This window comes from Eurytemora carolleeae, unplaced genomic scaffold (genome assembly GCF_000591075.1).
Source record: "Eurytemora carolleeae unplaced genomic scaffold, Eaff_2.0 scaffold123, whole genome shotgun sequence".
Classification (NCBI taxonomy): Eukaryota; Metazoa; Arthropoda; class Copepoda; order Calanoida; family Temoridae; genus Eurytemora; species Eurytemora carolleeae.
The window spans coordinates 160,080-174,826 of record NW_019396038.1 but is presented as its reverse complement, the minus strand read 5'-3'; the positions used below and the strand labels follow the sequence as shown (position 1 = coordinate 174,826).

General features: G+C 30.0%; 1 protein-coding gene and 1 long non-coding RNA gene across 2 annotated transcripts in view; both read left to right on the top strand.

Annotated features, from left to right (window-relative positions):
• The window catches only part of LOC111699534 (voltage-dependent T-type calcium channel subunit alpha-1G), a 134,506-nt gene that overhangs the window by 55,344 nt on the left and 64,415 nt on the right, over positions 1–14,747 (top strand). Inside the window, exons 34-39 of the mRNA XM_023470236.1 lie at positions 460–522; positions 1,464–1,506; positions 1,989–2,122; positions 3,107–3,193; positions 5,654–5,773; positions 6,056–6,103. Of these exons, the coding sequence (XP_023326004.1) occupies positions 460–522; positions 1,464–1,506; positions 1,989–2,122; positions 3,107–3,193; positions 5,654–5,773; positions 6,056–6,103 (495 nt within the window). The remainder of the gene's footprint in view (positions 1–459; positions 523–1,463; positions 1,507–1,988; positions 2,123–3,106; positions 3,194–5,653; positions 5,774–6,055; positions 6,104–14,747) is intronic.
• LOC111699520 (uncharacterized) lies at positions 10,226–13,349 on the top strand. Its single transcript, XR_002764770.1, has 3 exons — positions 10,226–10,239; positions 10,393–10,468; positions 13,205–13,349. It is a non-coding gene; the product is annotated as an uncharacterized LOC111699520 (long non-coding RNA).

The following is a 14,747-nucleotide window of genomic DNA, read 5'->3' as shown; positions in this document are numbered from 1 at the left end:
ACATTGCCAAAACAAATTGGCATTTTCTCTGAAACAAATCCCATAAAATTAATGAAAAACCGAGAAGAAAAGAATTAAATAAATAATAAAGAAACTGCCAGAAACAAGTGAAATAAGCAAAATAACTAATAATCGAATGAAGAAGAAATAAATACTCAAATTAAATTATAATTTTAAATAATTCAATATTTCAAACTTTGAGAATTTTAACTATAAGAAATAAAAGTGTCCAGATGCCAAGATGTAAGGACTTTATTTTAGATAAGAATGTTTCAAAAACAATTTATAAATTAAGAAAATAGAATATTTTAACTGAAACATTCTATACCTAAAAACATTTTCTTATTCAACCCTATTTTGATAATCATTGCATATGCTATTTTTGTAAAATATATAAAATATTTAATTTAATATCTAATAAGACTGGTAGATCACAATATATATATAATATCTAATCAGACTGGTAGATCACAATATTTTCCAACAAGGAATCCTTCTCTGCATTTTCATCAATACTTTCAGGAATCAAAATTAAACGCAGTATCAGAAAAATTAGGTTTACAACCTATATAAGGAATAAAATTTAAAACATATTTTTTCCAAAAATTGTTATTGTTATTTCTACACAGTGCTAAATAATATTTTCAACACTAGAAAATTATCAAAAAAATATTTTCGATTTGTTCACACAAATAAACCATGTTTATTTTTTCCTTTGAACATTTTATTATTAGACCCTTTTCTCATTCATTTCTTCTTTATCAGCGAGTCTGGTTCAAAACGTACCCTTTTGTACCATTGTGCTATTTAGTGCAATATATTCGTGGCTGAATGCAATTGAGACCGGTGTGAATTTCCTAGACCACTAATTTGATATATTTTACATATTACAGCCTCCCTAAACCTTTTACAACATACTTTGACCAGCAAAACAGCAAACTCACTTCGACTCAATTTAAATGGAAATAATATTAAATCTCATAAAATAAAAATACAAGTCATTCTCCATAATATGTTGAATTCAATCCAATTTATTAATCAATTTTATAGATTGTGGTTGATGGGGGGGGGGGGGCTAGAAAACTTAAAAAACGTTGGTCTCTTCCAAGGTTGTATAAAAAGGTTGGTTACTCTCGATGCGCTACAATTTACGGAAAATGCCGTCTCCCAAGATAGATAAAAACCTCATATGCCGTCACTTTCGCCTCTATATTCCTAGATGACGACATTTTCCGTACATTGGAACCCATCGAGGATAACCAACCTAATGATACAGCCATGGTCTCTCCCTTTAAGAGAAGTTTTCAACAGATGAAGAAACATTTTATATAATTATTCTCATTAAAGATATTATTTTCCTTCAATTATGTTTCTGTACCAGATACTTTGCGATGATCTTATTTAAAAATATTTCTCAGAAATGATGTTTTTATAATTACTCCTAATGTTTGAACTGGTTACAGTATGGGAATAGAGTACCACGATCAACCGGTTACATTAACAAAGGTAATGTTTTTTTTTCAAATTCAAAAAACTGTTTGTTTTCAAATCTTTAAATATTTTTTTTATTTCGTGGTTAAAATAAGCAATGTGGAGGCCTAAAAGATAATATTAAAAGTCCAGTTCAGGGCAAAAATACTCCTCCCTTGAAATGTTGCCTAATTAGAAATGCATATTGCTATTTAATAAAATATTAGAAACTCGTCATTTTATTTCTGAAAGAAAACCTATGATTAGATTTACCTACGAATGAGTAAAAAGAAAAAAGTAAAAATATGAATGCTTCTGATTGACGTGGCATCAGATGTGATCTTTAGAAAAAAAAGTTAAATTGAAAATTTAAATTTTTAATACTTCAAAATTAGTTTTTCAAAGTTTGATTTTTGTTCCATTTTTCCATTTAGCTTTCAGATTTTTAAAAAGATAAATTTTTTTCCCAAGAAATTTTTTTTCTTAAAAATTAAAGGAAAATATAAATCTGTTGTTAGGTTGTGGAAATCTCGAATCTTGCTTTTTCAATAATATTTTCGGTGGAAATGCTTCTGAAGATTTCAGCCTACGGGATCCCCAAGTATTTAAGTGATGGATTTAATGTCTTTGATGGGTTCATCGTCATTCTCAGGTGAAACAATAATAATAATTTCACTCCACTCGAATAAAACAGCTGAATGTCAGATTTACAATTTTTAAATTTCTACATCTGAGTGACATTAAAGAAGATATCGTGGTTTTATTTTCAATTTTAAAAAATGTGTAAAAGGAACTGAGTTTTTGCCACAAACCTAAAATTTTCTAATCCCTATATCTCTGCGACCAGAAGGTGTAACCCTTAGATATTTCAAACTTGGATTATTTGACCTAACATAATTCATAGTTTGAAATATCTCAGGTCTACGACATTGGATTAAAAACATATCAGGACTTGAAAATCAGAGTTTGTGGCAAAGACTCAAATCCTTTGCACATTTTTTTCTGCAGCATAAATGTTGTAAGTTATTTGAGCAGAGTGCACAAAATAAACAAAATCATTTTTCAGTTAGAAAAATAGGAGTTTCTTTTTCATCAAAAGGTTAACAGTTAACTACTGTGAATTCTATATGCAATTAAATTAATGAATAGTACTATAAAATCACGTTTTAATATAACTGAAAATCGGCTTGCAACGTTGCGTCTATATATAAGGAGAGAATGGTTAAAAGCGACTCAGCGTAGAACTGATGAGGCGTCAACAACCATTTTCTTCTTATAGACGCGCAATAGATAGAGTAAATTTAATAGGGATCAAACCCAAATTCAATTCGGGATTAGCCTATCCCCCCTTTCATTTTTCGTGAACACTCCGTTAAAGTAGTAATCTCTATTCATCTGTTTGGATGTTTTTCATAACTAAAGCTTTTTCATTGATTTGTCTCAAATTTTGATAGAGGGGAACTCAATAGAACCACGGAAATGTTCTTAGCATAGCTTGGTAAAAAAGATACCTAATTATTGTCGAAGTTCGTGAAATCAATACTCTCTTGTTTTACAAATAATGTATTTTGAATGGGTATACATACTACTTTTAAATAATTGTTATATTTGAATTGTTAAAATATTGTTTATTAAGTGGTTTTGAGATCTATAACGGAGTAGTCAACGGAATCTCAAGCGAAGGTTCTGGACTATCTGTTCTTAGAACTTTTAGACTTCTCAGGTTACTTTTTTAAATGTTAAGTGTTTTATCAACAGATTTTAGCAGTCTTTCCGTTTTCAAAATATTGTCTTTATTTTAAAATATTCATTTGTTAATTTGAAAATAAATATAACAGATTGAAATATCAAAAAATTAAATTTTTGTAGAAAATTGCCAAATTTTTAGTTTGATTTTTGACAGACCTTCATGACAGTTGAAAGATGATCTCAAGATCGTTTTTGATCTTTGATAACTATCTTTAGCCGATAAACAGCGTGTCAAAAAAAGATTGTAAAATCTAGAAGCTTTAAAAATGTTTTGTACCTCTAACTTAGTTTAACAAGGGGCAAGTTACTCATTTTTATTCACTTAATTAGGTAGACGGAGGAATGCCGCAACAATTTCAAAGATCAAAGACGACCTTTAATTTCGTCGTTTGGAACCTCTGTCATATTTAGAGGGAACCCCTGTATCTGAATATCTTAATATTAAATATTTTTCATTTTGCTGTGTTGGACTTCTATATTGTCTCGCTTATTATTGTTTAATGTATTTTATATCCCTATAATGGATCACGGTTGGATTGGTCACAGGGGTGTACGAGGGGGGGCTCAACATCTTCTATCCTCTCGAACGCACCTGATTGGTCAATGGTTAATACAGAAAGAAATTGAGTTTTTGCAGCAAGGTCAAATGTTCGAATCCCTATCTAATCCCTATCTGCATCCTGATGGTGTAAACCTTTGATATTTCAAACAGTTATATTATTTGATCCGACAGATTTCATAGTTTGAAATATCTAAGGTCATTTGGCTGCACAAATTTAAGTAAATGTGGTAAAGACTTAATTCCTTTAGCTGTAATTGAGACCACCTTGCAAAAATGATCAAGTCATCCATGTTTTTCTTTTATCCAAAAATTGCAGTTCAATGTGAAAGTTACATGATTAGTGAATAGTGAGCAGAGAAAATATCAAAACTTAGCAGGGAAATTATATCTTCCTATTTTGTCCATGGGGGATATATCACTTTTAAGTTTATTTCTTCATATTCTCGGTTAATGAATACTCTGTGCAAGCTAATTAAAACTTAAACAATGGAAAAGGGAGAGCTAAATCAACCCTATTCCTGCTGGGGGGTGGGGGGTCAAGTTGACCCCCCTGTAGTGTTTTTTGCATAACTCAAAAAGTATTGGACTTAGGCTGTCGAAATTTTATGACTTTTCCTACATACCTAAAGCCCTCCCTTTAGCCTAAAACCGGGCTTTAATACTAACTGCCTGAGTCCTCAGGCACACTGCCTGAATGACTGCTTTTCCTGAAACAAACTAAATCCTTGTTTTGACCCACTTCTACTTGTCAGATTTTGATAAAATTTAGCTTTTTGGAAAGCCTTTGACATAAAGAAACGAATCGCACAAGTTTTGCGAAAAAAAATTGCAAATTTTTGCAAACAACCGGCCTGTCAAAGGAAGTTTGCACATTTTTAGTTTTTTTTCAGGTTATTTAAAATTTGCAATTTTTTTGCATATTTGAAATGGCATGGTCAAGGGCTTTTCAAAAATGTGTAATTTTTCATTTTTTTGGACAGAGTTTTTTTGCAAACATTTTACTATATAACTGGATTTTGCGATAAAAAATTCAACTTTTGCAAATTTGCAATTTTTTTTGCAGATTCTTAAAGTAGAGTACAAGAGCTTTCCAATGATGTATCATTTGTCATATTTGGACATCAAACATGGGATTTAGACAGCATATCCTGGTTTTCAAGTACCCCAACAGAGATAGGGTTAAACTGGTTCAATGCGTATCAAACAAAATCTGGTTCGAAGTTTGAACTGGTTTCAAATATGAACTATCAAAGAATGGTTCATTACACTTGTTTTGGTCGATTTGAAGTACAGATTAAAGCTTAGCTGAGTTTGATTTGCTAAAGCATACAGTGGGACCTATAAATCTGAGCACTGATGTGTATTTAACCGATTTTTTTATTTTATTTTAGACCGATAACTAGAATGACTAGAATAGTTTAGGTCAGTGAAGTACATTAAAAATACGTTAAAAACTTTTTGGAAAAATATAAATAATAAAATACTGGACCTATGCACTATTTTTTTAAAGAAGTACGAAAATTGCAGAAGTTTGGCGGTAAAGTATAAAAACTCTATAGAGGGAGCTCCCCCCTCCCCCCCCCAAAAAAAAATGGGATAGGTTCAAACCTCTATTACTACAGTGATCACCAAAAAACAATGGAATAGAAAGACGACATTTTATTTGCACATAAAATAGTTTAAAATAACTAATTTAGTGAAATGGGACTGTTTTACACTGCACAATTGCTTTGTCTCCTGTAAATAGGCCCATTTACTGACTTGATTCTAAAAGTTGTCTGGTTATCACTGTATATGAGTGGCTTAAACGTTGATATAGTTTCTACTAATAACAGACTATTCAGATTGCTCAAATATTCTCAACAATTCTAGAATACTGAAATTGGTTCGGTTTCTTCCAAATCTACGACGCCAGCTGATTGTTATGCTTCGAACCATGGATAATGTTGCAGTATTCTTCGGTCTTCTTATGCTCTTCATCTTTATATTCAGGTAAACATTTTAAGGGGTAACCTAAAATAATTTGGGAAGAAATTTAAAATAGAATGGGTTCATATAGCATTTATCGCCCTAAAATGTTTCAATAGTATTTAAAACATAGCTTACTCTTTAATCATGTACTTTGTGTATATGAATGGCATAATTTAGTTTTATCAGTATCTCCGCCAGATTTTCATAAAATCCGCGAAAATATAAAAAAAACACCCGCGAATTTCTCTTCAGTGAACTAAGGTGCATAAATATTTAGTCAATATTTACAATTTTCTTGTTCAGTATCTTGGGAATGAATCTGTTTGGATGTAAGTTCCAGGATGAGTTTGGAACCTGTTTCAATTTCTAGGTTTTAAAGTTTGTTAATTTGCCATAAAACTGGGCTATTTAGGTGTGATATTTTTTTTACTAGAAATGAAGCTTTATATCTCTTATATAATCAGAAAAAAATCCAAATTCCAGAGTGATGTAAATATAAATGTTTTAGGTTAAAATGTCTTATATGATGCTACTCTGAAACTCTTCCCAGTAAACTGTCTGTTATTAAGACAATAGCACGCAAAGCATAAGCAATACGGAGAGCTAAAAAACTCTGAATTTACGCTATTGTTCCCAGGATATGTTTCTAGAGATTTGAATTGCAATACTGTAACATTCTTTTTTACAACACTCTCAAAGATGGACAATTTCTAACCATAGACTCTATACGAAAAAATTATATTAAATGACTTACTTTTATCTGTCAGAATATATTTCACAAAGGAAGAGAATAGAGTGAATAGAGTGTATAGAGTGTATAGAGTGACAATACACAAAGTTTACAAAGCTTTTATACCAAAAAATCACAAGGGGTTGCACTTGCGCACAAATATATAAAGGATAACATACTATAGATAATGAAATTCCTTGACATACATTATTTCATTGGATACATAAACGATTTTACAACAAATATTGGTCTGTTATTGGTCGATACAAAAAGTTTCAAGATTCTATTGGATGTTTTAGAATAAAGCTAGTAAAGGATTGGTCTGGCGCGCAGCCTAGTTTGTTAAATATTGTAATAGATTCAGACAAAGCCTTTTTTATGGCATCTACATCCGCTTTAAGCGTAAGTATTTCATTATTTTCAGATGTTGTTTTGGCATGGTTGCTTTCTAGCATTTTTGCTAAAATTCTTTCTAGTTCGGCAATTTTTGATTTTAATTGAACATTTATCCCTTTTGTATCAGACAGGTCTAATTCCTCTAGTTTATTAGTAAGTAAAAGTAGTTTAGTATTGTAATCATCTATGCTAGTGTCGCCAGTAGTTAATCTTTCTGTAATCTTTTTTTCTAAAGCCAAAAATTCCTGTTCTAATTTTAATAATTGGTCTATCCCGTTAGTATTTTCTGATTTATTTATGTTTTCTTGCATTGTCTTAATATCACGTTCGTTTTCCCTTATTTCATTCAATAAAAATTTAAATCTAGAGTTTTCGTTATTCAAATCAGGAAAATTTTCTGGTTCTAGTGTTGGTTGAGTGGGCGTAGGGTTTGAGGTTAATACACCATGTTCAGTAGTCTCCGTGTAGACTTGAGTGGGAGTAACAGGGGTCAATGCACTAGGAGTAACAGACACCATGGTATTATGAGTAACAGGAGATACTGTACTAGGAATAGGGGTTAACGAGATTTCTTTTTCAGCCATTAACTGGTTGTAGATTGTTCGGTACTGCGGTGTCGGGATTCTAGTTTTTAAGGCTATTAATTTATTGAATAGTTCTTGGTAAATGTTCGGCCCATGTAACGGTATGTCTAGAAGTACTGCAAAGTCGTTTACGTCCGTACTTTTTAATATTGGCACTGGTTTATTTAAAAATGTCATTAACGGTTCTAGAAATTCTTTTCCTATGTACTCAGTTCGTGGTTGTTTTACAAGGGTTATATATTTTTTTAAACACTGTACACGATTTTGTCCATACATTAGTACATTAGAGCACCCAACAACTTTATCTTTTTCTACAAATTTTCCATCTTCTGCTATTGATTCAAAAAATTCGATAACTGTCCTTCTTTTTCTTTCATTAGAATACTCATTAATTGCAGTTTGTAATTTTTCATATATTTTGAATTCTATTTGAGGTTCAGTTACAAGGTTTTTTTGTTTTTTTGAAATGTCTAACCTTTCAAAAAATTGGGTTATCCAATTTATTAGTTGAAAGAACAAAGAAATCCGGTTTTTGTCAATGGCATTCGTAAATATTTGCTCCAGGCTAACTTTCATAATTGTCATTGCATCCTTGTTGTTTAAAAAATCTATTGCAAAGGTTTGTTTATAGTTCGAAATTTTTGTATAAACTGTTGCTAATTCATTTGTCGAAAAAGTAGGGAATGAATAAATTGAGTTAGTGAGGAGTAATATCCAAACAAATAAATTCATTTTATCTATCTTGCTCAATCACCTGTCTTTGTATTACTGCAATAGCTTGTTTGCTAAAATGAATCTGATCAAGAGAACATAAAGGACTTTTTTCAATACTTAGGAAACCTAAAAGAGTTGAATTTGAGAATACCCCAATATTGATGTCGGACTTCAGTGAATTGATTATTTTTCTGAATCTATTGGCTGTACTTTTGTCATAAAACAAACACTCAGAATTTTTAATAATATAAGTAGCTCTTGGGGGTGGTTCAACAAAAACGATGTTTTTTGTGTACAGTGACAGAATTCTTACCAGACTAGAATAGATATTTGAACATTTACTTTCGTCAAACTTGTCTAGACAAACATGTGTTTTGTTATTTATTCTGTGGAGTTTAGAGGGAAGCAGATCATTTCCGGATAAATAGATAACCTTTTTGTACTGTTTGTTTTTTTCTCTCAATGTACTATCAATTGATTTTAAGTTAATTTTGCCTTTAAAAAGAATGTTATCTATTTTCCTTCCATTTCTGTCATTATGCTGTACGACCTGCTTGGCTAACGACGATCCCAAAACCAGAATGTTTTCCATAATTGAATAACAGCAGTACTAAAAATAGGAATAATTTATTTCTAAAAAGAAAGAAAAAATCGGTATATTGTCCTTTGCGTGTTAATATACAAATATAAAAAACACTATAATCAATTTAGATAATTGTACATATTAGTAGTTTGTGCAGTACATCCAGTATTTTAGCATCTAATCCTTACAATTTTTTCTATAATCCTGCAGCAGTAAGGACACCGGCCTTGTTGTTCAAATATAGTTTTACAACATTGATAGCAACACAAAAAATGACAAGATGTGTTGTGCACAAATCCTCCGTCCTTTTTATTGCTGCAGCATAGTTGACAAAGATCTGACGCAAGATCGGTACTAGGTAACTGTTCTGTTTTTGTATTCTTGGGTAACAGTTTTTTTCTTTTTTGTTTTTTGTTACTAGGTTTGGACATTCCCGATCTTTTTTCTAACCAACAAGTATTACACTGTGGCAAGTTAAAATTAGTTAGAATGTTCTTGCAATATTTACATATTTTAAATTGTAGGAGAAGGGATTTTTGGTTATCTTTTTCCTTGTCATCTTCCCCTTCTAATTCATCTTCCCCCCAGTTTTTATTATCTTCTATTTCTTCAATTATTGTTACTTGGAATTCATAATTATCGGAGTCTGATGCAATTGTTATAATTTCTGTATTCTGAGAACTAATGAACATATCTTCATCTGAAGACCAAAAAATCTCATCTAAGTCTATTTCAAAGTTATTCAAGGCTGTTTGCTCATGAAATTGTCCCTCAGTATCCATCCTCGCTGAAAAACCAGAAATTATATTTAGAAGATATAAAAGTCGGCCATTTTATTTTTGAATATTTTTCCCCTGAAACTTATTATGGGTGCAGTACGGATTTGTTTATATTATAGTTACTAGGGGCTAATTTTATATTTATACAGAGATAAAACAGGGTTAAATATATTACATTACACATTTTTAAGTTCAAATTTATAACATGATATGTAGATTTTCTTTTTTTTTTTATTTGTTAAAAATTTGTAATTTTAAATTGATTTTGTCGTTATCCCTGTTTTGGGTCTTATACCAAATTATAAAGTGACCGCCCGTGATACCGATAAATCTGTGTTGTAAAACCAGATTCGTTTGCAAATATCCGGATTTGTTAAAAATAGTTATTTTGTCTATTCTTAAGTTTGGTAGCCTTAGTCTATTATTGAAAATGTCTGCAGAAGCAGCATATCAGAAATGGTTGCAGTTAGAAAATCAGTCTGCTCTACCTATTATATCTACTCCTGTTACAAAGTCTGAAGACCAGACGTTTCTGTTCGGACAAACTATGGAGTTTGTGATTTTTGCTGCTCTTTATATTTTGCTGCGAGTTTTTATCTCCTGTTTTAATTGGTACTCCCGGTATATTTATTTCAAGTCAAAAAGGACGATTTCTCTTACTCATTCGATGTACTACACATGGTTCTACTGCTCTGGTATAGGTAATAATACTGTTTATTTTACATTTACTTTTGCAAAAGTGATTGTCCAAATATTATACGTTGTATAAAGGCGTTTCAAATTTTGTTGTAAAAATTATTTTTCAATGATACTGTAAGATGGATTTTTGAATATTCTATGCTTATTTAATATAGAGGCTGTCGAGATGTCGTTGCTACACCAAACCTCTACCGATCTGGAAGCCCCCAAGATTTTTTCGTCTACCCCGAGGTAAAATAATTTTTTGTATATTTCTATATTTTTATTATCAGTTACAGTCATTGATTAATAATAATGTTTGGCAACCCTGGATTAGATTTCAAAACGTTGCAAAAATTTATATTTATGCTTTTCTATCTTTATATAACGGTCTTTCTATCTTATTGTCTATCTTAAGGTTTCTATCTTGTTCTATATTTATTTTGTTTCTATCTTTCTTTCTTTTCATCTATTTTGAATTTTCTATCTATCTATCTCGGTCTCTCTATCTTATTATCTATCTATCTGTCTCCTTCTTTCTATCTTTTTATCTCTTTTACATTTCTATCTTTTCATCTCTTTCTCTCTATCTTTTCAATCTATTTTAAATTCTCTATCTTAATATCTTAGTTTTTCTATATATTTGTCTATTTTTCTATCTTTTGCCTTACGTGTGTATATACACAGAAGAAATATTGTCGGTGTTACTAAGGAATTCAAAATGATTGAATACTTAAACTGTCTGGAATTTCAGGGATGTAGCCAACAATTTAGTTTAACTCCGTCTAGCTATACGTTGTACATTGAAAAACCTTGAGAAAAATTATAACAAAATCATTGGATACCATGTGTGTTAAATTTCCTTTAACAACAAATTTACAAAAATAATCAATAGTATAGATTTCCGTTCATTAAGAAAAAAGATTTTATCTATATTTGTCTTTATTCATTTAAATCAATGTCAATGAAATTCATATTATTTAAACAATTGGGTGAAGTATTTACAAAGGGGTGAATAGTAATCCATGAACTATAAACCGCTTCATCAGTTTGAGTCTGTTTGTTTACCCCTGAGCGCTTCCTCGTCTGAAAAATTAGATTCAAAGTATGGTTCTATTTAAAAACTAAATCTTAATTAAATCTTTAAATTAGTAGTATATAGTAAATTTCTTACCAGATAATAATAAGTGAAACACATGGTCACGAAATAAACACCCAGAAACACAGACACAGGTATAAGGATCCACAGTATAAAAACCTCTGTTTTCAAGGACTTTGTGTTAACTTGCAAATATCGAATCTGATCCAACCCTTGTGAACTTTCATTCCTAAAAAGAATTTTATCATTTAAATTAGAAAACCTTGAATATTTAGTCAATATCTAATTTAAAAACCTTCAATATCTTCGATATATCTATTTATCTATATAACTTTCTAGAGTTTTAACTGTTTATCTATCTATCTAACTATCTATAACAATTTATCTATATTAAAATGCCCTATTCATCAATATTTGTATATGGTTACAATTTTCTACCTATCTACTGAACTACCTAACTATTAATCTATAAAACTATCTATCTTTCTGTCCAACTATTTATCTTGAACCTTTCTATATATCTAACTATCTGTCTATCTATCTTAATAACTTCCTAACTGTATAGTTTTATACCTAAAAATTTATCTCTATCTCTATTCTTATCTCTAGCTTTAATTTTCTAAATATCTACATTTCGATCAAAGTATCTGATTAACTATATAAAGCACTATATATATATCTCTTTGTCTATTTTGATAAACAATTACCCTGAATGAAAGTAGATGAAATCCTGACTGTTGTTCTGTTGATCCGTATAATAAATCGGTTCAGGGTTATAGCCAGTTTCGGTTAACAAGGGGGTTTCATCAGTGTAGTTTGAACTCAAATCCGTAGATGCTGGTGTTTCAAACAAAGATTCTTGAATATCAGAATGATAAAATTCATCAGACGAAAGAGCTTCATGAATATTGTCGTAATCAGTATAATATTCTTCATACACCGGAATTTGCCATTCACGACCATCTACTGTTACTAAGACATAGATAATAAAGCACAAAATATTCATTTTGATTCAAAAGGTCAATACAAACTGAAGCTCATGCCTTATAAAAAATAAAGGACTGTAGAAAATATTGTAATTGAAAAAACGTAGATAAGAAAAACTTTTTATTGAGAGTATTCTATGTACATCGAAACTTACAACTTATAAAAAAATAAAAGCTCTATATATCACCCTGAATTCATGCTAAATGAGAAAACAATGAGGTTGCAAAAAGATTGTATTTCAATTAAAGTAGAATTATTGATACAAATATGAAAATAAATTTTCTATTTAGAGTATTAACAAAGAAAGTTTGGTTCAACCGTTTCAATCCAAATATTACATTCTTTATATCTTTTACTTAGGGTATTATTAAAAATTTGGTTCAACCGTTTCAACATTAAGTTTAATTTTATGAACACAGACAACTAAATAAATTTTCTATATTTTTATTATCAGTTACAGTCATTGATTAATAATAATGTTTGGCAACCCTGGATTAGATTTCAAAACGTTGCAAAAATTTATATTTATGCTTCAATTAATATGCAAAGAAAGTTTGTACTCATAAACGGGGAGTTGAATTGTCATTGGTTATAATATATACATAGTTATAGTATGCCTATACATACACATATATATATATATATACACACGAACACACCTACGCGTAACTCTTAGAATCTTACTTCACACGGATTGACCAGGGAGGGGAATCTAACATAAAAAGGGGGGTGTTTTACTTTAATTCCTTTACAAATAGAGGGGGGGTGTCTTTAGAAAAAGGGAGGTGTTTGTTTATTCTTAATATTGCGGTTTCTTTGATCACCTTACTGAGTATATTTTCAGGGGCGTATAAAATAAAATTATTTTTATTTCTGGTTTTATAGTTGATAAATTTTTGTAGATTTATGGACTGTATGGAAATGTCAACCATTACTCCTCCCTCTACTACCTCTCAATACTGCCAAACCGATGAGGGATATCATTCAAATCCAGTATATGTTTAATGTATTTTTAATTATATAATTGCGTCAATTTTATTTAGTCCCCAATTTTATATTATGTTTTTATCAATAAAATTTTATTTAGTTGTCTGTGTTCATAAATTCAAATTTAATATTGAAACGGTTGAACCAAAATTTTAATAATACTTCAAGTAAAAGATTTAGAGAATGTAATATTTGGATTGAAACGGTTGAACCAAATATTCTTTATTAATACTCTAAATAGAAGATTTATTTTCATATTTGTATCAATAATTCTACTTTAATTGAAATACTATCTTTTTGCAACCTCATTGTTTTCTCATTTAGCATGAATTCAGGGTGATATATATAGCTTTTATTTTTTTTATAAATTGTAAGTTTCGATGTACATAGAATACTCTCAATAAAAAGTTTTTATTATCTACGTTTTTTCAATTACAATATTTTCCACAGTCCTTTTTATTTTGTATAAGGCATGAGCTTCAGTTTGTATTGACCTTTTGAATCAAAATGAATATTTTGTGCTTTATTATCTGTGTCTTAGTAACAGTAGATGGTCGTGAATGGCAGATTCCGGTGTATGAAGAATATTATACTGATTACGACATTAATCATGAAGCTTTTCCGTCTGATGAATTTTATCATTCTGATATTCAAGAACCTTTGTTTGAAACACCAGCATCTACGGATTTGAATTCAAACTACACTGATGAAACCCCCTTGTTAACCGAGACTGGCTATAACCCTGAATCGATTTATTATACAGATCAACAAAACAACAGTCAGGATTTCATTTACTTTCATTCAGGGTAAAAGTTTTATCAAAATAGACAAATAGATATATATATAGGACTTTATATAGTTAATCAGATAGTTAGATAGAAATGAAGATAGGTAGAAAATTAAAGATAGAGATAAAGATAGAGATAGAGATAAATTTTTAGGTATAAAACTATACAGTTAGGAAGTTATTAAGATAGATAGACAGATAGTTAGATAGATAGAAAGGTTCAAGATAAATAGTTGGACAGAAAGATAGATAGTTTTATAGATTAATAGTTAGGTAGTTAAGTAGATAGGTAGAAAATTGTAACCATATACAAAGATTGATGAATAGGGCATTTTAATATAGATAAATGGTTATAGATAGTTAGATAGATAGATAAACAGTTAAAACTCTAGAAAGTTATATAGATAAATAGATATATCGAAGATATTGAAGGTTTTTAAATTAGATATTGACTAAATATTCAAGGTTTTCTAATTTAAATGATAAAATTCTTTTTAGGAATGAAAGTTTACAAGGGTTGGATCAGATTCGATATTTGCAAGTTAACACAAAGTCCTTGAAAACAGAGGTTTTTATACTGTGGATCCTTATACCTGTGTCTGTGTTTCTGGGTGTTTATTTCGTGACCATGTGTTTCACTTATTATTATCTGGTAAGAAATTTACTAGATA